The following is a 23,779-nucleotide window of genomic DNA, read 5'->3' on the forward strand; positions in this document are numbered from 1 at the left end:
ACAAAGGTTTGCTCATCACCCCTGCAAAGTCAGTTCTGAGTCCAGATGACTTAGCGAAACACTTGCCCTCCATGGGAACCTTCCATCAGGACACAGGCCACTTGCAAGGTAGGCTCCACCTGTGGCCAAAGGAGGACTCCTGGGCCTCACCAGCAGAGGGAGGGAGCAAGCGAGCGAGCGAGTGAGAGAGAGAGAGAGAGAGCGCGCACTGGACGACTTCTACCTGCCCAAGTGTGGCACTGGCCTTGGCCTTCACCCTGCAGGGATGGGCCGCAGCATGCCAACCTCCTGTATCTCCCAATAAGCGGGATAGAAGCAAGGCTCGGTGTCTCTAGCCTGCTTGTGACAGACACCTCCCATTTCCCACCTCATCTTTCTTGTGGCTGTTGCTAAGCAAACACGATCCTGGGAGAGCCTGAAAAGTAGAGGCCAACCGGTTGGAAGAGTGAGTTCGAATCCCAGTTCCATGGTCAAAGATGTGGCGGCTTGGCTCCACAGGCAGCGAGTCCCCAACATGTGAGGCATGGAAGTGGAAGTTGGATGACCACTTTGGACACCATTATCACACTAGTGTGTGATTTGTCCCTAGAAGATAATTACTTTAATTTTTTGTTTATTTTATTTATTTGAGAGCTACAGACACAGCGAGAAAGAGAGAGAGGGAGAGAATGGGCGCGCCAGGGCTTCCAGCCACTGCAAATGAACTCCAGACTCGTGTGTCGCCTTGTGCATCTGGCTAATGTGGGTCCTGGAGAGTCGAGCCTCGAACTGGGGTCCTTAGACTTCACAGGCAAGCGCTTAACCACTACGCCATCTCTCCAGCCCAAGACAATTAATTTTAATTAATTAAATATATTTTATTATTTCATTTTGACCTTGAACTCACTATGTACCCAAGGATAACCTTGATCCTCCTGTAAGGGCTGGGATTGGAGGTGCATGGTACCATGCCTGGTTTATGCAGCACTGGGGATGGAACCCAGGGCTTTGTGCATACTAAGCAAGCACTCTGCCCACTAAGATACACCCCCAGCCCCAATTTTCTTTTCAATTATGCCTTAGGATAGTGAAATGTGCAGCACATAAAGAAACCACTGGACGGATTTTGACAAATATATGCACTCTTATAACTGACATGCCAGCTAAAATGTCAAATATTCCCATTATCCCACAAAACTCTCTCATGCCCCTGGCCCTTTGCCTATCACTGCCCAGAAGAAGGGCAATGCCTATCCTTTCCCCCACCCCAATGGCTTCCAGCAGGGCAAGCCAGCAAGCCTCAGGAGCCAGGTCACCTCTAGCTAGCTAGCATCTTTCACTGTGCCTGGAAAGGTCACTGGGCTTTAAGGAGGTGTGTATCCGCTGCCAGGGTGATTCTGCACTCACACTAACCTTAGAGTCAGTGCCTCCTTAAATACGTGCCCTGGAAGCCTCCTTCTCCTAACTGGAGACCAGCCAGGAGTATGTTGGGGTGGAGTTGGCAGTCAAATCTCCACCAGGGAGCCTTAGAACACAGTCCCAAGGTGGGGCTTTGTCTCAGCAACCTGTGGACTATGGCTGCTAGTGAGTTCTTATCTCCTGAACCCATGCTAAGTGCCAGACTCCCTCCCCAGCTCTTAGCACAGCCTGGCCCACGGGCATTGTCATCAACCAAGGCTAGGGAAGATGACTTGAATTCAAGGTCACCTAGGTGATCAGTTGGCATTCCAACTCAGAGGCTGTTTCTCCCTCTGCCTCCCTGCACTCTACACAAGGTCAACAGGTATGTTTAGGACCCTAAGGCCTCACCCCTTCTGCTCTGACCCTCGCCCCCACCTGGAGGATAAGCTCCCCACCCCACCGCCCATTGCCCAGCTCTGCGCTAGCCAGACTCTGACAGCCTTCCCAGGAGCAGTGAGGGGCTCATTTGCATACTATGGCTCATTTGCATACTACTTAGGAAAAGCCTTCCCTTTTCCCACCTGCAGCAAACTCCAGGCTGATTAGTTCTCCCCACATCGGAGAGTTAATTACTCTCCCACGTAGACCGGGTGTTTATTTGTAATCAGCAGAGGGCTGGGGAGAGGAGGGAGGAAGTGGGCAGAAGCAGCTGTCATTAGCCCAAATTCCAGAACAGCTCTTGGTGGTGGTGGTGGGGGGGTGAAAATGAGAGCAAGATACTGCATCTCAAAAGCCAGCTCTGCCCCAGCATGCCCGGTGACCCTGGGCATGTGTCTGGCTTTGGGGAAATGAGACAGTGATGAGATCTGAAGGCAGGAAAGTGTTAGACAGGGAGCTGCTAGCAGGAGAGGGGAGGCTTAGCATTCCAAAAGGAATCAGTGGGGTTGCAGGCTCTGGACCAGGGCTTCCCTTGGCAGCTTTTCTGGGGCCCCTGTGCCTACAAAGAACTTCTTGGGAACTGGCATCATCGCAGCCATCCAGACGCCATGTTCCCAGGCTGTGGGGTCCCAGCAGTCATCAGGCCCCACACTCAGCCCTCCCCAGCTGCAGGAGCGCCTCCCAGCTGGCTCCCTCGGCCAGCTCCGCCAGTTCTCCAGGCTCTCCCCTAACCTTCCTGCTCTTTCACGTCTCACCTGCCTCAGCCCCGTGCCCAGCTGGGTGGCTTACAGCTGCCTGCAGCTGCTGGCACTCCTCCAGGCTCACCAGCTCCCTCCTGGGCTTGGTCACTGTCCTTGCAGGCATCCAGGATGCCCAAGGGAAGGTCTGGGGTCTTATTTCTTTCTGTTTCTTCAGACTCCCCTAAAAACATCACTTTTGCCTTGTTCTCCCTCTCTCTCTCCCTCTCTCTCTCTCTTTTTGTTTTTTCCAGGTAGGATCTTCGTCTAGAGCAGGCTGACCTGGAATTCACTATGTAGTCTCAGGGTGGCCTCAGTGTGATCCTCCTATCTCTTGGGATTAAAGGTATGCACCACCACGCCTGGTTGTTTTGTCTCATTTTAATATTTTTATTCATTTATTTATTTTGGGGGGGAGAGAGAGTGAGAAAGAATAGGCGTACCAGGGCCTCTTGCCACTACAAACAAACTCCAGACACATGAGCCACTTTATGCATCTGGCTTTATGTAAGTACTGGGAACTTGAACCTGAGCCAGACTTTGCAACCAAATGCCTTTAACCACTGAGCCATCTCCCCAGCTGTGGTTTTTTTTTTTTTCCCCTTTTTCTTTTTTCATTTCTTTTCCCAGTCTTTCCCTCAGGCCAGGTGGGGGAACAAAGAGGGATCTTCAGCTACATGACTCAGGGGCCCTCAGAGAGCTTGGCACCTGTCAATCACCCCGGGTTTCTAGGTAAAGTCCCTGATACATCCAAGGGACAGAGGCTTGAGCCCAGCTGCTTCCCATACTGCCTGTCCAAAGGAAGGCAAAAAGCGTGCACAGAAGACCCATGCATACGAGAGAGAGAAAGAGAATAAAGTGTGGTGGCACGCACCTATAACCCCAGCAGTGGGGAAGAGGAGACAGAAGAATCCATGGACTTGCTGGCTAGCTTATCTAGCTGAATCAGGTGAGCTCTGGGTTTAGCAAAAGGCTCTAAGTAAAGAAAATAAAGTAGGCTTTGCAGGCAAAGCCTAATGACCCAGGTTCGATTCCTCAGTACTCATGTAAAGCCAGATGCACAGTGGCGCATGCATCTGGAATTTGTTTGCAGTGGCTAGAGGCCCTGGTGCACCCATTCTCTCTATCTCTCTTCTCTTTATCTCACTCTGCTCGCAAGCAAATAAATAAAATTTAAGATAAAAAAAGAAAAACACTGGGCCAGAGAGATGGCTTAGTGGTTTTGGCATTTACCTGTGAAACCTAAGGACCCAGGCTCAGCTTGCCAGTACCCATGTAAGCCAAACATACAAGGTGACACATGCATCTGGAGTTCGTTTGCAGTGTCTGTAGGCCCTGGTGTACCCCTTCTCTATCTGCCTCCTCTTCTCCCTCTCTCTGTCTCAAATAAATAAATACATAAGTAAAATATTAAAAAAATAAGAAACACTGACCATAAAACCATGTTCACCTAACACACTGACTGTGGAACTTAACCTTGGTGGATACATGTGACTTTACCAGAAAGAACAATTGAAAAAACAATGGTCACCAGGTCTAGTGGTGCAGGCCTGAAATCCAGCTACTCAAGGAGGCAAAGGCAGGAGGATTTTAAGTTCAAGACCCACTTGGGCTACAGAGTGGGTTCAAGGCTAACCTGGGCGTCTTAGTAAAACTTTGTTTCAAAATAACATGTTAAAAAAAATAAAGAGCAGGAAATGGGGTTGAGGATATCGCTCAGGGCTAGAGAACTCACCTGGCATGTAAGAGGCCCTACGTGTGTTCATCCTTAGACCCGTGACTCTGCGCTGAGCCTGGAACTCATGCATCATGACTCTGTGAACATTACTTCAGGGCTTTCCCCTTGTCCCTCCATCTCCTGTCTCTCTCCTGGAGTCTGGAAACAAGAAGAAATGTCCCTGACCCCATCCCTGGGCCTCACAGACCCACTTACTCTTTAATTTTTTTTAAAAAAAATTTATTTATTTATCTGAGAGCAACAGACAGAGAAAGAAAGGCAGATAGATAGAGAGAGAGAATGGGTGCGCCAGGGCCTCCAGCCACTGCAAACGAACTCCAGACGCGTGCGCCCCCTTGCACGTCTGGCTAACGTGGGTCCTGGGGAATCGAGCCTTGAACCGGTGTCCTTAGGTGTCACAGGCAAGTGCTTAACCACTAAGCCATCTCTCCAGCCCCTAAAATTTTTTTTGTTTATTATTTTTATTTATTTGAGAGCATCAGACAGAGAAAGAGCCAGAGAGAGAGAGAATGGGCGCGCCAGGGCCTCTAGCCACTGCAAATGAACTCCAGATGCATGTGCTCCCTTGTGCATCTGGTTTACGTGGATCCTGGGGAATTAAGCCTCAAACCAGGGTACTTAGGCTTCACAGGCAAGTGCTTAACCACTAAGCCATCTCTCCAGCCTCCACTTAGTTTTTATCCTAATGCTGGGTGCATTCCTATGGGAGCTTCAACTGCCCGGGGAGTGTGTGGACGCCTGCAACAGCCCGATAAGTAAAAGCACGCAGCACTTGGAAATAAGGCAGACAGACAACTGTGTCCTTTCAAAGTCAAGTTGGAGCTGTGTCTAAGGAGTCCCAAGGGTCACCTGGCACTCTGGGGAAGGCCACTTTGCTTGACTACTTGCTAATGATCAGAGTACAAGCCCTCTGCAGAAGCTGAGTACTGGTAGAAAGCTGACAAGTTGCAGACTGCTCTTGTCTCATACCGATACACATGATCTCTTTCCTGGGCTGGGGAGATGACTCAGTGATTGAACGTGCTTACTTGCAAAGTCTGCCAGCCTGTGTTCAATTCCCAGTCATTCATGTAAGCCAGACGTAAAAAGTGATACAATTGTCTGTTGTTGGTTTGCAGCAGCAAGAGGCCCTGGTGTGCACAAATACATACATGTGTATTTATTTCATTTATTTAAAAATAAAATTTGGGGGCTGGGAGATAGATGGCTTACAAAGGATCTTGGTTCAATTGTCCAGGACCCACATAAGCCAGATGCACAAGGTGGCGCATGTGTCTGGAGTTCATTTTCAGTGGCTGGAGGTCCTGGTGCGTCCATTCTCTCTCTCTTGTCTGTATGCCTCTCTCTCTCTCTTTCAAATAAATAAATAAATATTTAAAAAAATAAAATTGGGGGGCTGGAGAGATGGCTTAGTGGTTAAGGTGCTTGCCTGTGAAGCCTAGGGACTCAGACTCAATTCCTAGTACTCATGTAAGCCAGATGCATAAGGTGACACATGCATCTGAAGTTTTCAGTGGCTAGAGGCCCTGGAGCACCCATTCTCTCTCTTGCTGTCTCTCTCTCTCTCTAATAAATAAATAAAATATAAAAATGGGAAAAAAAATTTTTTTTCCAAGGTAGGGTCTCACTCTGGCTCAGGCTGACCTGGAATTCACTATGTAGTCTCAGGTGGCCTTGAACTCATGGCGATCCTCTTCTCTGCCTCCTGAGTGCTGGGATTAAAGGCGTGCGCCACCATGCCCGGCTTAAAAATAAAATTTCTTAAAGGTAACAAATGGTGGGCTGTAGAAGCTCACACCTTTAATCCTAACAGTTGGGAGTCTAAGGTTGAAGAATCTCTGTGAGTTTGAGGCCAGCCTGGGCTATAATAAAACCCTGCTGCAAAAAAACCAAAACCAAAAAAGTGACAAATGATCTCATTCTAATAGAGACCATGACTCTAACATTAGCCTATAAAACATAGCAATTTTTAAAATGTGTGCATGCGTGTGTGTGTGTGTTTGTGTGTGTATGTGCATATACAATGTGTTGTACAGTATGTGTGTGTGCCCGTGCAGTGCCCGTACACTCACCTGCGGCATGGTGTACTTGTCCGGGGCAGCCGGATTGAAGCATCAGGTGTCCGCTCCATCTTCCTACTGCTCTCACTGGAGCTGGAGTCTCTTACTAACCCCACCCCAAAGCTTACTGATGTGCTGCATTCTTTTTCAATGAGCTTCAGCAAAGCTCTGGTCTTTGTTCTACATGGGACTGCGGTTACAGCTGTGTGCGGCCATGCCCAGCTGTTTATGTGTGTCCTGGCACTCAACCCAAGCCATCTCTCGGGCCTCCTCAAGCCCTCATGATTAATAGAAAGTGCTATTAACCACTGAGCCATATCTGTAACCCTAACATATCAATCTACCAGTATTTATCTTATTGCTTTTAGCGGGATGGGGGTTGAGGTAGGGTCTCACTCTGGACCAGGCTGACCTGGAATTCACTATGTAGTCTTAGACTGGCCTCAAACTCACAGAGATGCTCCTACCTCAGCCTCCCAAGTACTAGGATTAAAGGTATGTGCTACCATGCCCAGCACAGAGAGAGAGAGAGAGAGAGAGAGAGACAGAAAAAAAATGGGTGCCCTAGGGCCTCTAGCCACTGCAAGCAAACTCCAGATGCATACACCATTTTGTGCATCTGGCTTTACATGTTTACTGGGGAATCGGACCCAGGTCATTAGGCTTTGTAAGCAAGTACCTTAACTGCTGAGCCATCTTTCCAGCCCCTTATCATTTTTTTAAAATACACTCCCTATCTTCTGTTTGGTCATATACAGATATATGTGAATTAATCAATTTATTTTGGTTTATAAATTTATTTTCATTGTAATTTCTTTTTTTTCCCTTTTTTATGAGAGAGGGAGAGAGAGAATTCAGCATGCCAGGGTCTCCAGCTACTGTAATTGAACTACAAACATGTATGTCACCTTGTGCACATGTACAACCTTGCACTTGCATCACCTTGTGCATCTGGCTTTGCATGGGATCTGGGGAGTCGAACCTGGGACCTTAGGCTTTGCAGGCAATTGCCTTAACCACTAAGCCATCTCTCCAGCCCATTTTTTTTAAGCTTGAGACAGGGTCTCATTCTAGTCTAGACTGACCTGAAACTCACTTTGTAGCCAGACTAGCTTCAAATTCATGGTAATCCTCATACTTCAACTTCCCAAGTGCTGGAATTATAGGCGTGATTCACCGTGGCCTGCTTTATGTGAATTTTTTTTTTATAATCCTCACTGAACTGGCTTTGTTGTCCTGCTTGTCCTTCATTGTCCACAGAAGTTGACAAGTTCTTATTCTATAGATATTGCTATAAGGATTGTATATTTCATATTTGAAATGACACTGAGAAGGTTTTTCAGTGTCATGTGGAGCCTGCCTCCTCTCTGTGTGACCTTCTATCTCCGGTCCTTGTTAGTAAGACGGGACAGCGGGCTGACCTCGTAGGTTTCAGCGTGACTTCTATTTGACTTCTCTTTCAGGGAAGTGAGGCTGACGTGAGTCTGAAAGGGATGTTAAAGGCCGTTTGAGGCAGCCTGCTCCCACCCACTCTCTCATCCAGGTGCATGGACAAAGGCCGGCTCAGAGAGGCTAGGTAACTTCCCTAAGGTGACGCAGGTGTTGTTCATAGTGGTGACTTACTTCAGCATGGTGTTTGATGGTTTAAACATCCCTGCAAATTCATATAATCCCCCAGCAGTCCAGGGAGAAGGCTGTGTCACCCCCATTTTACAGATAAGGAGACAAGTCCAGAGTTCAAAGTCACTCTGCAAGAATGTGGCAGACCTGAGATCCCAGCCCCGCTAACTTCCTGAGTTCTGAGCACAATGGGGGCAGAGGTGGGCAGGGCCAGTTCTGGCTCCTGTCAACTAAAGCCATGCCTTGACATTTGATGAACATATGTCAAATGCCACCAAAGATTGCAAGTGGAAAAGGAAGCCTGAAAGAAGGAAAGAGCTGCCTCCAGATTGGCTTCATGTGCCACCTAGACATTTGCCTTCTCTCTCCTCTCCTCCCCACTCAGGCAAAAATAAGCAACCATGGCAAGAAGAAAATGGTCACCCCGGGCGTGAGCACACTGGACTCTGGACTGAGCGAGCAGAGTCACTCAGGAGTCACTGAAGTGCGCTGTGCTGACAGGTAGTGAGCAGCCCATCACTGAGGAGAAGCAAGGCTCTGCGCTCCGTGTGAACATCAGCAGCAATTACCTCTAGATGGCCGGGGTGCAGCCTTGTTTCTGACAGGGTCTTGTGTAGACCAGGGTGGCCTCCAAGTCTGCTATGTAGCTAAGGATCGTCTTGCATTCCTCTTCTGATCCTCCTAGCTCTGCTTCCCAAATACTGGGATTACAGCCATGCACCACCATGCCCAGTGCAAGGAATTTTTCCTTTTTTAGGGTAAATTTTTTTTTTGAAACAACTACAAATAAGTATATGGTGTGTGTCTATTTATTTTTATAGTGCTGGGGATCAAACCCAAGGCCTTGTACATGCTTAGCAAGTATTCTAATGAGCCACACCTCAGCCTTGTCACTGTTTTTTGTTTATTTGTTGTATTTATTTATTTATTTATTTTGAGGTAGGGCCTCACTCTAGCCCAGGCTGACCTGGAATTCACTATGGAGTCTGAGGGTAGCCTCGAACTCACAGCAATCCTCCTACCTCTGCCTCCCAAGTGCTGGGATTAAAGGTGTGCGCCACCATGCCTGGCACTATTTAAAAAAAAAAAATGTTGACAAAATCCCTGGATGCAATCTCCTCATACATCCAAGTAATTCTAGAACCTGGCAGATGGAGACAGGAGTTTCAGGAGTTCAAGGCCTTCCTCAGCTACACAGAAAGTTGGAGGCCAGCCTGAGACCCTGTCTAAAAAAAAAAAAAAAAGGGGGGGGGGAAGAAAGAAAGGAAGAAAGAAGAAAGAAGAATGAAAGAAAGGAAGGAAGGAAGGAAAAAAGAGAGAAAGAAAGAAAGAATGAAAGAAAGGGTGCTGACAAAAGTTGGTGATTGAACAAGTGTTCACCAGGTGCCAGAGTTCTGCAGCTGGGTCCTACAAGTGTCACTTAGCACAGTGAGGTAGGATGTGTTCCCCGTTCATGGATCAGGAAGCCCAGAGCAGGAAGGTCCGGTAACCGTGAAGGCAGACGGGAAGGCGGTGACGAGTTTCAGGATGATGGCAGTGCGGTTTTCTCCTGCTCGTGGCCAGTTCTTTCTTCACGGTGTGTTACAAGCTGTTGGCAGTAAACCCATGCTGCTTCCCTAATCAGGAAAAACCTCTTCCAGTTTCGTATCTTAAAAGAGATTGCTTCCGCCTGATGCTCTTCGTGACTCTGGGTCCCTCAGGCCCCAGCCTGTTCCCAGCACCCCACCCTCACAGCTGTAAATGTCCCCTGTCCAGTCTTGCTGAGGTCTGCTGAAAGCTTTTCTGGCCAAGGGAAGCGCAAGGGGCAGGTCCTGAGAAGGGGAAGTGGGAAGGGATGTGAAACTTGGTGGCAACTTGGCCACATCTCTGTTGGGCATCCAACAGTGATTCTGCAAAGGAGCCTACAGTCGGAGCTGACCACCCAAGGCAGGTGAGGCCAGGCCAGAAGGGGGGTGGTGCTGGGGTTCAGAGCAGCTGGCAGGGGCAGAACCACTGAGGCAGAGAAGGAAGTAAAACACTATTTGTCAGTTCAGTGGAAAGATAGATTGGGTGGGGGACTCTGATCCAGGACCCAGAGTGGGAGATGGTAGAACCCTGTCTACTCTCAGGCCAGAGTTCAGGTATAGTTTTAACCGCAGTTCTGGGCCCTGGCTCCCAAAAGACCCAAAGCATAGAAGACGCTAAGGGAACCAGAGCCCAGAAGTGGGATGCAGAGGAGGGGGCTAAGGGAATGGCCAGCTGTCCATCCCCCAGTGGATGCTGAAAGGGCCCACGCCTATAGGAGGGTGGGCAGATGTTTGTGAAGGTGTGTGCACAGCTCCACCATCTGGACTAGAGTTAGGAATTCAACACAAAGCAGGCGCTCGATAAATATTTGTTTAATGAACTTGATCATCCATGGGAGTGTGTAAGTGTGTGCATCTAGGGAGGGGGTAGATCTGTGTGGGTGTTCATGTGTGTCCAGGGAGAGGGGTAGATCTATGTGAGTATCCATGTGTGTCCAGGGAGAGGGGCAGATCTATGTGAGTATTCATGTGTGTCCAGGGAGAGGGACAGATCTATGTGAGTATTCATGTGTGTCCAGGGAGAGGGGCAGATCTATGTGAGTATTCATGTGTGTCCAGGGAGAGGGGCAGATCTATGTGAGTATTCATGTGTGTCCAGAGAGAGGGGCCGATCTATGTGAGTATTCATGTGTGTCCAGGGAGAGGGGCAGATCTATGTGAGTATTCATGTGTGTCCAGGGAGAGGGGAAGATCTATGTGAGTATTCATGTGTGTCCAGGGAGAGGGGCAGATCTATGTGAGTATTCATATGTGTCCAGGGAGAGGGCAGATCTATGTGAGTATTCATGTGTGTCCAGAGAGAGGGGCCGATCTATGTGAGTATTCATGTGTGTCCAGAGAGAGGGGCAGATCTATGTGAATATTCATGTGTGTCCAGGGAGAGGGGAAGATCTATGTGAGTATTCATGTGTGTCCAGAGAGAGGGGCAGATCTATGTGAGTATTCATGTGTGTCCAGAGAGAGGGGCAGATCTATGTGAGTATTCATGTGTGTCCAGAGAGAGGGGAAGATCTATGTGAGTATTCACGTGTGTCCAGGGAGAGGGCAGATCTATGTGAGTATTCATGTAGATGTATGTGAGCATTCATGTGGGTCCAGAAGCTCACACCTGCTGTGCAGGTGAGCAGGCCATGGGTTAGGCTAGGGTTTAAGATAGGGTTAGTGTTTGTGTTTAGACCAGAGCTCGGGTCAGGGCTGAAGCTAAGGTCAAGGTTAGTGTTAGGACGGGAACCAGGCGAGGGTTAGAGTTAGACTTAGGGCTAGGTGTGGGGGCTAGGGTTTGGATTAGGGCTAAGTAAAGAATTACGGTTAGGGCTAAGGTTTGGGTTAGGTCTAGGGCTCGGGGTTAGATTGGGGCTAGAGCTAGGGTTAGGGCCTAGCTGTGACCATAGGCACTTGGGGCACACATGTATTTGTGGGCAGACACCAACATCCTATGTGTATGTACTGGTGGAGGGACATGCACGCATGAGTCCTTGAGTGTGAGATTCCTGTGTGGACAGACATATGATTCTGAGTGCCCATCCTGCCCAAGTCCTAGGTGTGTCCACAGCTACACCATGAATGCCCCCTGGGGGTGTCTGGTGGCCTGTATGCTGGCCATGTCCCTGGGCTCCTCAATGACAGAGGAAGTATGTCGAGCACCCAACGGGAAGGATGGGGTTGCAGGAAAACCTGGACGACTGGGGAGGCCGGGCCTCAAGGGAGAGCAAGGCGAGCCAGGTAAGCACCTTCCCCCATGTCCCTTAGCTTCCTTGCGGGTGGCCAAGGGAAGCAGGAGTCCTCATAGGTACCCCAGTGCTCACTTCATCCTGTGGGCTGAGGACCTGGCTTTTTCTGGGGCCTTATCTCCAGGTCTTGACTTCTCCATGTGTCTCTTCTTGCCGCTCTGTGTCTTTCCTCTCCTCCTCCTGCTCTCCTGCAGAGTCAGCCTCTTGTGGTACCCAGGTCCTGGGCACCGTTCAGAATGACACAATCACAGTTTAGGCTGAGGAGCTATTGCCTTTCTGGGTGACCTCAAGCTGGTTGCCAACTCTCTCTGAGCCTTAGTTTCCTCATTTATCAAATGAAGCCAACACCCTGCATAGCAGGCAGAGAGGGGTCAGCGAATTGAAATAGTTGATCCTTCCAGCACCTCAACCCTGTCCCTGACTCCCTGCCCCCCACCAAGTCCATTAAGTTTCAGGCGTCATCATATTGGTGTGAAGTAAAGAGAGCTCCCAACCTAAATGGGAAAGAAAGACTTGTGTCATTCTCTGAGCCTCACTGTCCCCAGCAGGCCAGAAGGACTCACATAGGCACTTATACCAATTTCCACCCAAGTGTCCCCCTGAAGTTCCAAATCTGAAGGGGACAATAGCATAGCTCAACAGAGCAGTTACAGCGTCTACGTTTCCCAGGTCCTGAGCTCTCCCACATCTCAACGTCCACTTCTCTCCATTTTGCAGATGAATCAGAGGCTCAGAGAGCTTGAGACCTTTGCCCAAAGGCACGCAGCCAATCAACCAGTGTCTTAAAGGGCCGGGCGTTTTTCTGCCCTTCAGGTTACAGGCCTCTGAAGTCCTAACCTTCTACCTGAGGAATGACAGGCCCAGGATCTCCATCTGGTCTTTTTCCACACAGGAGCTCCTGGCATCCGGACAGGCATTCAAGGCCTTAAGGGAGATGAGGGGGAACCTGGCCCCCCTGGACACCCTGGCAACGTGGGCTTCCCAGGGCCTAGCGGCCCCCTGGGGGACCCGGGCATGCAAGGACTGAAAGGTGTGAAGGGTAACCCCGGCAACATCAAGGACCAGCCCCGGCCGGCCTTCTCAGCCATCCGGCGGAACCCACCGATGGGTGGCAACGTGGTCATCTTTGACACGGTCATCACCAATCAGGAAGGCCCATACCAGAACCACTCAGGCCGCTTCATCTGCACTGTGCCTGGCTACTACTACTTCACCTTCCAGGTGGTCTCCAAGTGGGACATCTGTCTGTCCATCCTGTCCTCATCCAGGGGCCAGACCCAGCACTCTGTGGGCTTTTGTGACAATAACAGCAAGGGGCTCTTCCAGGTGGTGTCAGGGGGTACAGTGCTCCAGCTGCGACACGGAGACCAGGTGTGGATAGAGAAGGACCCCACGAAAGGCCGCATTTACCAGGGCCCCGAGGCCGACAGTATCTTCAGTGGTTTCCTCATCTTCCCCTCAGCCTAAGCTGGGGCGTCATCTCCAAGCTCCAAGTCCTCCACTCCCTGTGGTGGGGTCCCAGACTCCTCTCCTCTGCTCCCCTCTGTGAAGTGGGGGTGCTGTGGCCTTAGCTGCCTGTGGGAGGGACTTGTGCCCCATGGACTGGTTCCCCCTCTGCATGCTGCCTGGTCATTCCATTGAGAGATTTCTGGAATAAATGTCTCAGTTTGTGTCCACAGACTTGAGAACTGACTGTGGTAGGGATCAGTCGAGAGGCTTAAGGGCAACCATTGCCACTCAAGGGGCAGCAGCATTAATGCTAATACAATGGGTTTGCAGGTGCTGAGAACCCCACTGACCCAACCTCAATCCAGATGCCATGGGTTGCCAGATACAGCATGGTGAGCCATGGCCTCAGTTTCCATTCTTTTTTTTTTTTGAAAATTTTTTTTAATTTATGTATTTGAGAGTGACAGACAGACAGAGAGAAAGAGGCAGATAGGTAGAGAGAGAATGGGCACGCCAGGGCCTCCAGCCACTGCAAACGAACTCCAGACGTGTGCGCCCCCTTGTGCATCTGGCTAACGTGGGTCCTGGAGAATCGAGCCTTGAACTGGGGTCCTTAGGCTTCACAGGCAAGTGCTTAACCACTAAGCCATCTCTCCAGCCCCCAGTTTTCATTCTTGACAAGTGACTAGTAATAGAGGCTTCCTTCTAGGACTGCTGGGGGATTTGTGTGTGTGTGTAAACCAGCGTTGGGCTTGCTGTTCCTCTATTTTGTTCAGTCTTAACAGTCAAACACCAAGGTGGGTCCCCTGACTGTATTTTATAGACGGTAGGACTGGAACCATGGCAAGTGATGTAAAGTCCCAGGATGGCATCTCAAGGGAGGAGCTTGGATTGAATGGCAGGACTGCTGACTCCTGTGCCTGTGGTGACTGGCCACTCTCCCAGCCTCCCAGCTGGACTCAGTTGAGCCACTCAGATGCTTCTCTAGCCCAGCCCGGGAAGGCGGCCACAGAAGTCAGAGAGGGCCCGCAACTGGCCCGTGGGTATCCCCGGAGCAAGAGTCTCAGGGTGGGTACCAGGCTCCCAACCCAGCAGGCGTGGAGGCTGGGGCTCCTGTGAGCTTCTGTGCCTGGGCTGAGACCCAGATGATCTTGGGCACTCATGTCTATTTCCAGGGTCCTTCTTGTCCTGTCTTAGAGCTGCTCAGAGTGCCAATCTCCACCATGTCCTTCCTATGTGAACAGAATAAGGAGGCTGTTCAGTCCAGAAAATGCACAGCATCCTATGCCCTTCCCAAAGGAAGCTGGATTTACCATTGTCACACACACACACACACACACACACACACACACACACACACACCTTGAGTATCACAATGTCCCACATTCCTGGACTGAGATTCAGTCACTCCTCACTGAAACACGGGCCCTCTTAGTTACGTCCAAGCACACACTGGTCACATCTACACACCCATACACTCACACGCTCTTGGGGATGCAAGCTACTGTAGCTGTCTCCTGCTTCATATGTCCAAGGAAGATTTGGGGACCATCTCAGATACATTCTCTCTCCCCTCCTCAAAGACACTTGTCCAGACACACCACTGATACCTGGATGTGCATATCCCAGAAATGCACAAGCCTTAGAAAGCCCATGTTCTCTCCCACACTAATTCCTGCACGCCCACACTCCATGTCCATCCTCAGAGAAGCAGGTCCCATCCACTAACTAATACACATGTTCTACCAGGGCACAGCCTGCGTGCCCCCTCCGTCACCCATATGCATCCTCTTTCACTCTGGCCAACAGATTCTGGGGGCAGAAATAAGTGAATCATGCCAAGGGGAGAATGGAGCCCCCTCAGATCTATCCAGGATGGGCTCTGCACCTCTGTTGACCTCACCTGTCAGAACTTGCACCCCTTGGGTTGGGAAAAACACTGATCTTTGGGGTCAGCCCATGTGCTGGGGTTCCATAGCCACTGAAACAGGCTTAGTGAAAGGAGGCACCTGCCCAACCAAGGTCATCCATCCTGCTGGAAGGTGGCACCACCTACATGTGAGCCAGGCCCTGTCACTGCGCGGGGACCTGGAGAATGTCATGGTGTGGCTCCCTGCAAGTCAGAAGACGCCGCACTGGAGAACTGGTGGGCCAGGGAGAGGGCCACCTGGCCCTGAATTCCACCACTTCCACCCCTTCACCTCGCAAACCTGCTCTGTCTGAGAGGGGAGGAGCCTAGCTGGACAGGCGGGTGGGCGGGGCCAGGAAGGCTGAACACGGCCAGAGGCTGCCACCTGCTGGTGGAGCTGGGCCAGGCACAGAGGAGGAGAGGACCGAAGTCAGGCGGAGCTCTATCCAGGAATGCAGAGCCCCTATGTCTGCTCTTTGCAGTCCACGTGCCAGGAACTCAAGGTCCAGGTGTGTTCACACTTTGGCCTCGCTCCGTACCACAGTCCTGGACCATAGGGTGGACAGGTTGAAGGATGTGAGCCTGAGAGTCACTCAACCAAGGGCAGACCTCTGAACTGCTGGCTGGCACAGAGCAAGGCAGGGTGTGTGTGTGTGTGTGTGTGTGTGTGTGTGTGTGTGTGTGTGTGTGTGTTGCACTCTACATGGGAGCCCCTTCCAGCTGAGTCCAGGTGACAGGAAAGAACAAGGCCCCAATTGTAGACCCTCACCGCCACAGGTGCCACCTGGGGGCAGAGACAAAGTGAGACCATCAGGAGTGACTGGGGCCCCAGCAAAGGTACTCTGATCCTTGCCCCCCATGTCCATTAGGGAAGATGAGGCCCAAGGGAAGCAGAGATGTGTCTGTTGGCAGAGGCACACACACACACACACACACACACACACACACATCTTAAAGTGTCCACGCATGGAGGTAGCAGACGCTTCCTCATTTCAACATGCATGACCCAGAGCTGGGGTAGGAAGGGGTGGGGGTGTCATTGTGGTCAGCCTGGCCCAGACCCAAAAGAAAGTGTCGAGTCAAGGGGAAAAATCACAGGAAAGTGGATGTGGGATGTGGCATGGTGGGGGCAGGGAGGGGGTGCCTGGCCCCTCTCTGAGCAGTCCTCTGTCTGCTCTGACACGGTGACTTTCTGCCTGGGAGAGGGACACAGAGACGAGGACATTTCTCTCACCAGGCCAGAAGCCCCTCACTCTCCCAGGTGAGGCTTGGGGTCTGCTCAGGTTGGGGAGGGGGCAAGTGACAACTTTCCTGGGACACATTCCTGGATCATAACATCAAGGCCAGCTTGGTTTCTTGCGCTGAGGCTCAGGCCTTAAAAGAGATCTGACCATCTGTCCATTCATCTATCCACCAACCCACCATCCCTCATCTATGGAGAGATGGGGGATCCTTGGCCCTCAGGTGAGGGGCTGCAGGAAAGAAGGGCCATGAGGAGGAAGGGGGCAGGCTGTGGAAGTGGAAGACCAATGCCCCCATCTCCTCCTTCCCGTTCCTCTTCCCAGGATGGATGTGGCTCACAGTCACCAGTCCTGCCTCAGACTTCACCTGTTGCTGCTCCTGCTAGCTCTGCCTGTCGGGGGCCAGGCCAGCACTGGCTGCTATGGGATCCCAGGAATGCCAGGCATGCCCGGGACTCCTGGGAAGGATGGTCACGATGGGTTTCCAGGGCCCAAGGGTGAGCCAGGTGAGTGTCACCCTGAGCAGGGGTTGACCTGCGGTGGGAAGAACAGACCCTCCTCTCGGGTGGTGGATCTGACTCCTCTGTTCTCAGAGTCCAGGCTCCTTATGTGTCTCATAACCATGGCAGGGAGGCAGGATGAACCCCTGTCCCTGTGGGCAGTGACAGCCTGTGGTTTCTTATTGCAATGGCTCTGCATGGACTCTAAGGAAAGTGGCCTAATGTGGGATGCTCCCAGAAAACTGGCTGCCAAGGACAAAGTCCAGCCCACCTCTCCCTCTGTGTCCACTTGTACAGTTTCTTAGCCTTTCAGTGCCTCCGTTTCCTCATCTATAAGACAAGGACTCTAGTTCCTGCCTCTCAGGATGCTGTGAGCTTCAAGGAAGTAGATTTGTAAGACTGGACCGGGCGCCGGGCAGGCGCTGTCCAGGTGGAGGTCAATGTGTGATTGTCTGTGCTCCTTCCCTCCCAGCATGGAGGGGCAGTCTGAACCATACTCACAATGCCCTGCTAGACATTCCAGTGTGGAGAAGGGGCTGAGGGCAGGAGTGGGCATTGAGCTGGCATTGAACTGCAGGAGTAGAGACTGGGTTGTATCGCCACCCCTGAGCCAGGGGGCGTTACTGGGAGGCCAAGCATAGCTGGGATGGACACAGGTTCCGCATCAATGGGGCTTACTGTTGCTAGATCTGTGGTTCTCTATATGCTCTATGCAGCTGGCACAGGGGCCACTTGAATCCCAGATGTTGGGTGAGTGACCCTCCCCCACCTTCTCTTGTGAGTTAACCCAGCCGTTTTTGATAAAGCAGGCAATAGTTGTTTACACCTTTCAATGCAAAGGAGATTTGCCATACAACAGAGGCCACACTGGGCTACATGAGATCCCTGTCAAAGGAAAGAAAGAAGGAAGGAAGGAAGGAAGGAAGGAAGCAAGGAAAGGTTGGGCATAGTGGCGCACGCCTTTAACCCCAGCACTCGGGAGGCAGAGGTAGGAGGATCGCCATGAGTTTGAGGCCACCCTGAGACTACATAGTGAATTGCAGGCCAGCCTGGGCTAGAGTGAGACCCTACCTAGAAAAAACAAAAAGAAAGAAAGAAGGAAGAGAGAGAGAGAGAGAGAGAAAGGAAGGAAGGAAGGAAGGAAGGAAGGAAGGAAGGAAGGAAGGAAGGAAGAAAGAAAGAAAAAAGGGGGGAAGAAGGGGAGGAGAAGAGAGAGAACCTGAACTTGAAGGTAAGACCTGAATTTTCTCAGGTTGGCTCTGATTGAAAAGTTTCAAAGACCCTTTCAGGCAGAACGGAAGGGGCCCGTGGCATGTGCCACTATGGGTTGATAGTCACACTGTTGACCTCTGAGCTCTGCCCTGCTGTGCCATCTGGTCTTACTCTTTCTACCACAGATATGGAAACTGAGGCCCAGAGAGAGGGAAGGGCATCTGAAAAGGTCAGGGGGGAAAGAATTTGGAAGCAGGACTTGCACTAGAGCCCTCTCCTCTGGCTGGAGCCTGGCCCCAGGTAGAAAGGTCATCTGAGAGCCACAGGTTCAAGACCACTACTAGACACACACACCCCACTCAGGGTCTCTCTTCCTGTCCCCCACCCAATCACTTCCTTCCTCTCTGCTCTCTTTCCAGGAATACCAGCCATACCTGGAACACGAGGACCCAAGGGTCAGAAGGGTGAACCTGGCATGCCCGGCCATCGAGGCAAGAATGGCCCCATGGGGACCCCTGGGCTGCCAGGGGATCCAGGCCCCAGTGGCCCCCCCGGGGAGCCAGGTGAGGAGGGCAGATACAAGCAGAAGTATCAGTCGGTTTTCACGGTCACTCGGCAAACTGCTCAGTACCCAGCGGCCAACAGCCTGGTCAAGTTCAACTCAGTTATCACCAACCCCCAAGGGGATTATGACACGAGCACCGGGAAGTTCACCTGCAAGGTGCCTGGCCTCTACTACTTTGTCTACCACACGTCACAGACAGCCAACCTGTGCGTGCACCTATACCACAAGGGCATCAAGGTGACCACCTTCTGTGACCACTTGTCCAACAGCAAGCAGGTCAGCTCAGGCGGCGTGCTGCTGCGGCTGCAGGCGGGGGAGGAGGTGTGGCTGGCTGTTAATGACTACAATGGAATGGTGGGCACCGAGGGCTCTGACAGTGTCTTCTCCGGCTTCCTGCTCTTCCCTGACTAGCACCCTAGGCCAACTCCAGCCTCCCAGCTGCCCCCCCTTGTCTCCCTCCCCACCTTCATCCTGCACCCTTCTCCACACTGACGGACTCCTCCTCCAGGAAGCCCACCTGGCTCCTACCACCAGCCCCCTGCCTCCTCTGAGCACCTTCTGCTCAGACGCTGACATTCACTGATATCCTCTGGGACTGCTTTTTTTTTTTTTTTTCTTGTCAAGTCTTGGAGGAGTTGGGAGACTTAGGAATAAATAATTCGATCAATAAACGTGTACGGCTCAGATTTCTCACTGGCAAGGCCTTGAACTTGGTGTGTGAGGCTCATTGTCCGAGGAGCTGGCCTTGGACATAGAAATCCTCAGCACCTGTTCAAAGGTGCCTATAGGCCACCAGAGGTCCCCAGGGAGCTGCGCACTGCGATGGGGTAGGGAGAGATGGCGGCTGCTGGTAAAGTGATCCAGGTTCACAGGTGAGCTTCCGGGCTTAGGCTGAATTTTGGGAGGTCTCGGCTCAGAATAGCCTCGTGCTGAGTTCTTACTGAATGAATGATGAATTGAGTGTGATAGTGTGGGTGGATGAATGAGTGAATAAAGAATTCACAGTAGCTATAGGAGTTACCTGCTCATCTCTGGGACAAAATACCCAGCCAGCAGCAGCCGACAGAAGGAAAGGGGTTACTTCAGCCCACAGTCTTGAGGGAAGTTCCGTCATGGCGGGGAAAGTATAGCAGGAGCACACAGCTGAGCTTCACATCCTCACAACAGCAGTGGGGAGGCGGCAAGAGCGGGCTCCCGGGCACTGGCACTGTCAAATGGGACTGGATTATAAAATCCAAAGGTCCACCCCAGCGGCCCAGCTCCTCCAGCAAGGCTCCACCTGCCAAAGGCTCCGCCAGCCGAGGATTAAGTATGAGGCTTAAGTACACACACACACACACACACACACAGCTATGGAGGGCATCTCACACTCAAACCACCACAGTAGCTAACATTTACTGACCACTTTCTATGCGCAAGTCACGATGCCATTTAACAGTCACACCCATGCTCTGAGATAGACATGAGTGGAGAAGAAGAGAAATTTCCCCCAAAGATGTTGGATTCACAGATTTCAAAAGACCATCTAAACCACAGCTGCCTACAAGCCAAGTTTTGGCTGTGAGGTTCCCAATGACAGAGCCTCCCCCCCCCCCCCCCCCCCGTGGTCCTTGGAGAACCAGGAAGTCCTACTGTGGATGCTCAGAGGATGCAGAGAGACACAAAGTGCCACTGTCTGGGGCACCCTCAGAAGCTGGTGAGCTGTGAGGGAGGCATCTCAGCCTAGGAGAACCGACTTCAGCTGGCTAGGATCTCAGCTTGGTCTCATGAGGCTAGTGGGGTTCACAGAGGCACTAAAGGCAAAGAGGTGATATGAGTATGGGTTCAGAGGCTACTGAGGTTGTAGCTCAGTGGTAGAGTGCCCATCTAGCATGCATATAGCCCTGGGTTCAAGCCCAGCACTGCTCACCACCCCACCTGGCTTGGGAAAACCTCAGCTCTATAGTCGCCTATGTCCACTTTGATCCCCCCACCTGTTCCAGAAGGGGTCATTTCATACTTCCACACTTTTGCCTTTGCAGTCCCTTAACCCTGGAGAGACCCTGCCCACTCAAACACTTGGATAATAGCGCTCCACAAAGATCATAAACCCCCCCTGGCCCTGACCCCCTTCTGGATCCCCAAAGGCACCCTCCACAGTCTTGGTCTTGGAACTCAGGACTCTTTAGACCCCAGATTCCCAAGTCTAGTGGTGAATAAAATTAACTTACGCACTTATTTCAAACAATACAAATAAGGGCTGAGGAGACGGCTCAGCAGTTAAAGGTGCTGGCTTGCAGGGCCTGCCAGCTTGGGTTCAATTCCTTAGCACCCATGTAAAGCCAGAAAGGTGTCTGTTTGCAGGGGCGGAGACCCTGTCACACCAATAGACATGTACACACATGCAAATAACTAAATAAAATGAAAAATCAAGCAAAACAAATGCATTTTGTAAAACCAGATTATTGACCTCAAGGCAATAGTGTGTGGGCTGCCCACATACCGGTCACATGGTCCGTGATCGGCTTTTGTTCACTTCTGAGCTCACAGGTCGGCCCCGCTCCTGCGCTCTGAGCAGCCTCAAAGTGGGGCCCTGTGATGCTTTCCTGACAGGGCTCTGGAAATGTGTACGACGGGAAAGAGGGAGACAAAGACACACACACGCACACATGCACGCACACACCCAGGCACGCACACACGGGATAAACCCAAGACCAGGGCCGAGGAACCCTGCCTGGCTCACTGCATCTGGGCATTTTCAAGGCCAGGCCAGGTCACCGGCCACCGCATTCTCAGCTGCCCCCTATCAACCACTTAGTAGTTTGCCCAGCCGTGCCGTGAGTGGTACATCTTTTTTCTCATTGCTCTTTTGTTTAAAAAATCAATACCCTGCTTATGTAGGCCGCGGTGTCAGATCAAAAACTTGTACTTTGGAAGCAACGAGATTTGTGCCTTTTTTATTTTCCATAAGTGTTTTCCTTGCTCCGTCTGGAGAGGCAGACATTAGACGTGCCCGCTCGTCTGCTGTGCCGAGGGCTGGGCACCGTGGGGTGGGAGGCAGCAGAACGACATCTGCAGGGCCCCCAGGCTAGAAGCCTGGGCAGCTGGGGTACATCACTTTCTTTTTCTACAAGGTCAGGGTTGTCGTTCTCTGTCAGAGATTTGAGACAGCAATCGTACCTCCACCTAGGGGTGAAGCTCAGGGACCCTAGGTTCCTGACCCTCAAGTTCAGACATCCCCAAATCTAGGCCTGGCTCCTTGGACTCCAGCTCAACCAACGGTCTCCTCTTCATATAAACAGTACTGTTCCTATGTGTGCTTTGGCTCTGGACACTTGGGGTTCCCTCCCTACCCTACCCCACGTATGGCCCCAGCAGACAGACACTCTTCCTCCATTGTAGACATGAGGGGTCCCGGTCAGTAATGTGCCTATGCCCACATACCTGTAGAGAGGCAGAGTTGAGATTCAAATGTGGGGTATCTCTCTCTCCCTCTCTCAAGTAAATAAATAAAATATTTTAAAAAAATAAACAAGTAGAACTGGGTGTAGTGGTGCACACCTTTAATCCCAGCACTCGGGAGGCAGAGGTAGGAAGGTCACCGTGAGTTCAAGGTCACCCTGAGACTACAGAGTGAATTCCAGGTCAGCCTGAGCTAGAGTGAGACCTTACCTTGAAAAAACAAAAATAAATAAATAAATAAATAAATAAGTAGGACTGGAGAGATGGCTTAGCAATTAAGGCACTTACCTACAAAGCCAAAGGACCCAGGTTCAATTTCCCAGGACCCACGTAAGCCAGATGATAGTGCATGCATCTGGAGTTCATTTGCAGTGGCTATAGGTGCACCCAGTCTCTCTCTCAAGTTAATAAATAAATATTTTTAAAAAATAAGTAAATAAATAAATAACTATGACCTCCAGATCTACAGCCCTCAACTCTCCCCCCTTCCTTCTTGGTGTGTGTGTGTATGTGTAGTATGTGTGTGCATGCGTGCGTGCACTTGTTCATGTGTGCCGACATGCAGGTACCACAGAGTGGAGGTCAGAGGTCAGCTTCCGCTATTGGTCCTCAGCTTCCACCTTGTTTGAGGCAGGGTCTCCCACTGTTCACTGCAATCAACCTGCTAGCTGGCCCGCGAGCTTCTAGGACATTCTCCCGTCTCCACACCCCTTCTCGCTGTAGACATGTAGGGTCATGGATACTGGCACTACGGTGCCCTTTTTCACGGGGGTCTGGGGATCCAAACCCAGGCACTCACACTTCCGTGGCAAGCACTTTTTCCACTGAGCCATCTTCCCAGCCCGCCTTCCTTTTATGAACCCATGACCCGCACCCAGCCAGGTGCCTCTGGCTCTATAGCTGACTGAGCCCAGAGACCCGATTTCCTCAAACTCACCCCGGGTTAATGTCGAATTCCCCTCGATGCATCAACACGTGCAGATCCAACACCCTCTGAGCGCAGGCCCCAGCCCCGTGCCTCTGCCTGCTCACCCGTGATCCTGGACTGGGACACCACTGGCTGTAGAGGTAGCCACAATGGGACGGCAAGACCCCAGTCCCAGCCATGCTGGACTGTTCAGGCTCTGCATTCACCCCTTGTCCAGGGTGTGAGCTCTGACTAGCACACGGGATGTCCAAAACCAGTTTCTCCTGAATAGAAGCTCCATGGCGACAGGAACCAGGGATTGCTCCTTAGGACCCTAGGTGAAGACTTGGGCCTCTGGGTCTCAGTTTGTCTGCATATAAAATGGGGAACAAGCTGGGCCCTGTGGCCTTCTCGGCAGCCCCAACTTGGTATCATTTTAGGATCAGCAAGCAAGAGTCCCCTGCCTGTGACTATTATCGTCATGGGCTCCAAGCTCTACGGGGAATGGAGGGAGAGGTTTGAATAAGTAATGAGTACATTTAAAATTCATTATTAGATTATTTTCTGAGGACAGAGAAAGAGCAAAGGTAGAGAATAGGGAGGGAGTAGAAGAGATGAGGCAAGGAAAGGGGAAGTCTGGGACATGAAGTGACATTAACAATTAACACGTGCACTGTGCTTTACAGTTTGCCCATACCCCCCCCCCATTATCCCACCATTATCCTCCTGGAGGCCTGTGAGAGCCGCAGAGCAGGTATAATTATGGCCCATCATATAGTGGAGAAA

General features: G+C 51.2%; 2 protein-coding genes across 3 annotated transcripts; both read left to right on the forward strand.

Annotated features, from left to right (window-relative positions):
* Positions 1-9,827: 9,827 nt before the first annotated feature.
* Positions 9,828-13,447, forward strand: C1qa (complement C1q A chain). 2 transcript variants are annotated; one of them, XM_045150297.1, is made up of 3 exons: positions 9,828-9,903; positions 11,574-11,761; positions 12,662-13,447. In XM_045150297.1, exons 2-3 carry the CDS (start codon positions 11,599-11,601, stop codon positions 13,234-13,236), a joined length of 738 nt encoding a protein of 245 aa, XP_045006232.1. In that variant the 5' UTR covers positions 9,828-9,903; positions 11,574-11,598; the 3' UTR covers positions 13,237-13,447. The 2 variants fall into 2 exon arrangements, with proteins under 2 accessions (XP_045006232.1, XP_004657599.2); XM_004657542.2 differs by having other exon boundaries at positions 9,854-9,903; positions 11,580-11,761.
* Positions 13,448-16,266: 2,819 nt separating this feature from the next.
* On the forward strand, positions 16,267-19,316 carry C1qc (complement C1q C chain). The gene is made up of 3 exons (XM_045150338.1): positions 16,267-16,388; positions 16,693-16,874; positions 18,500-19,316. Exons 2-3 carry the CDS (start codon positions 16,694-16,696, stop codon positions 19,054-19,056), a joined length of 738 nt encoding a protein of 245 aa, XP_045006273.1. The 5' UTR covers positions 16,267-16,388; position 16,693; the 3' UTR covers positions 19,057-19,316.
* The last annotated feature ends 4,463 nt before the right edge of the window (positions 19,317-23,779 follow it).

The sequence above is a fragment of the Jaculus jaculus genome, chromosome 5 (assembly GCF_020740685.1).
Source record: "Jaculus jaculus isolate mJacJac1 chromosome 5, mJacJac1.mat.Y.cur, whole genome shotgun sequence".
Lineage (NCBI taxonomy): Eukaryota > Metazoa > Chordata > Mammalia > Rodentia > Dipodidae > Jaculus > Jaculus jaculus.

Excerpts from the sequence above, each read along its gene's own strand:
- C1qc (XM_045150338.1), top strand. The coding sequence starts at position 16,694 with ATGGATGTGGCTCACAGTCACCAGTCCTGCCTCAGACTTCACCTGTTG. Across the intron at positions 16,875-18,499 it reads AGGGCCCAAGGGTGAGCCAG|GAATACCAGCCATACCTGGA; the intron begins GTGAGTGTCACC and ends CTCTCTTTCCAG.
- C1qa (XM_045150297.1), top strand. The coding sequence starts at position 11,599 with ATGAATGCCCCCTGGGGGTGTCTGGTGGCCTGTATGCTGGCCATGTCC. Across the intron at positions 11,762-12,661 it reads GGGAGAGCAAGGCGAGCCAG|GAGCTCCTGGCATCCGGACA; the intron begins GTAAGCACCTTC and ends TTTTCCACACAG.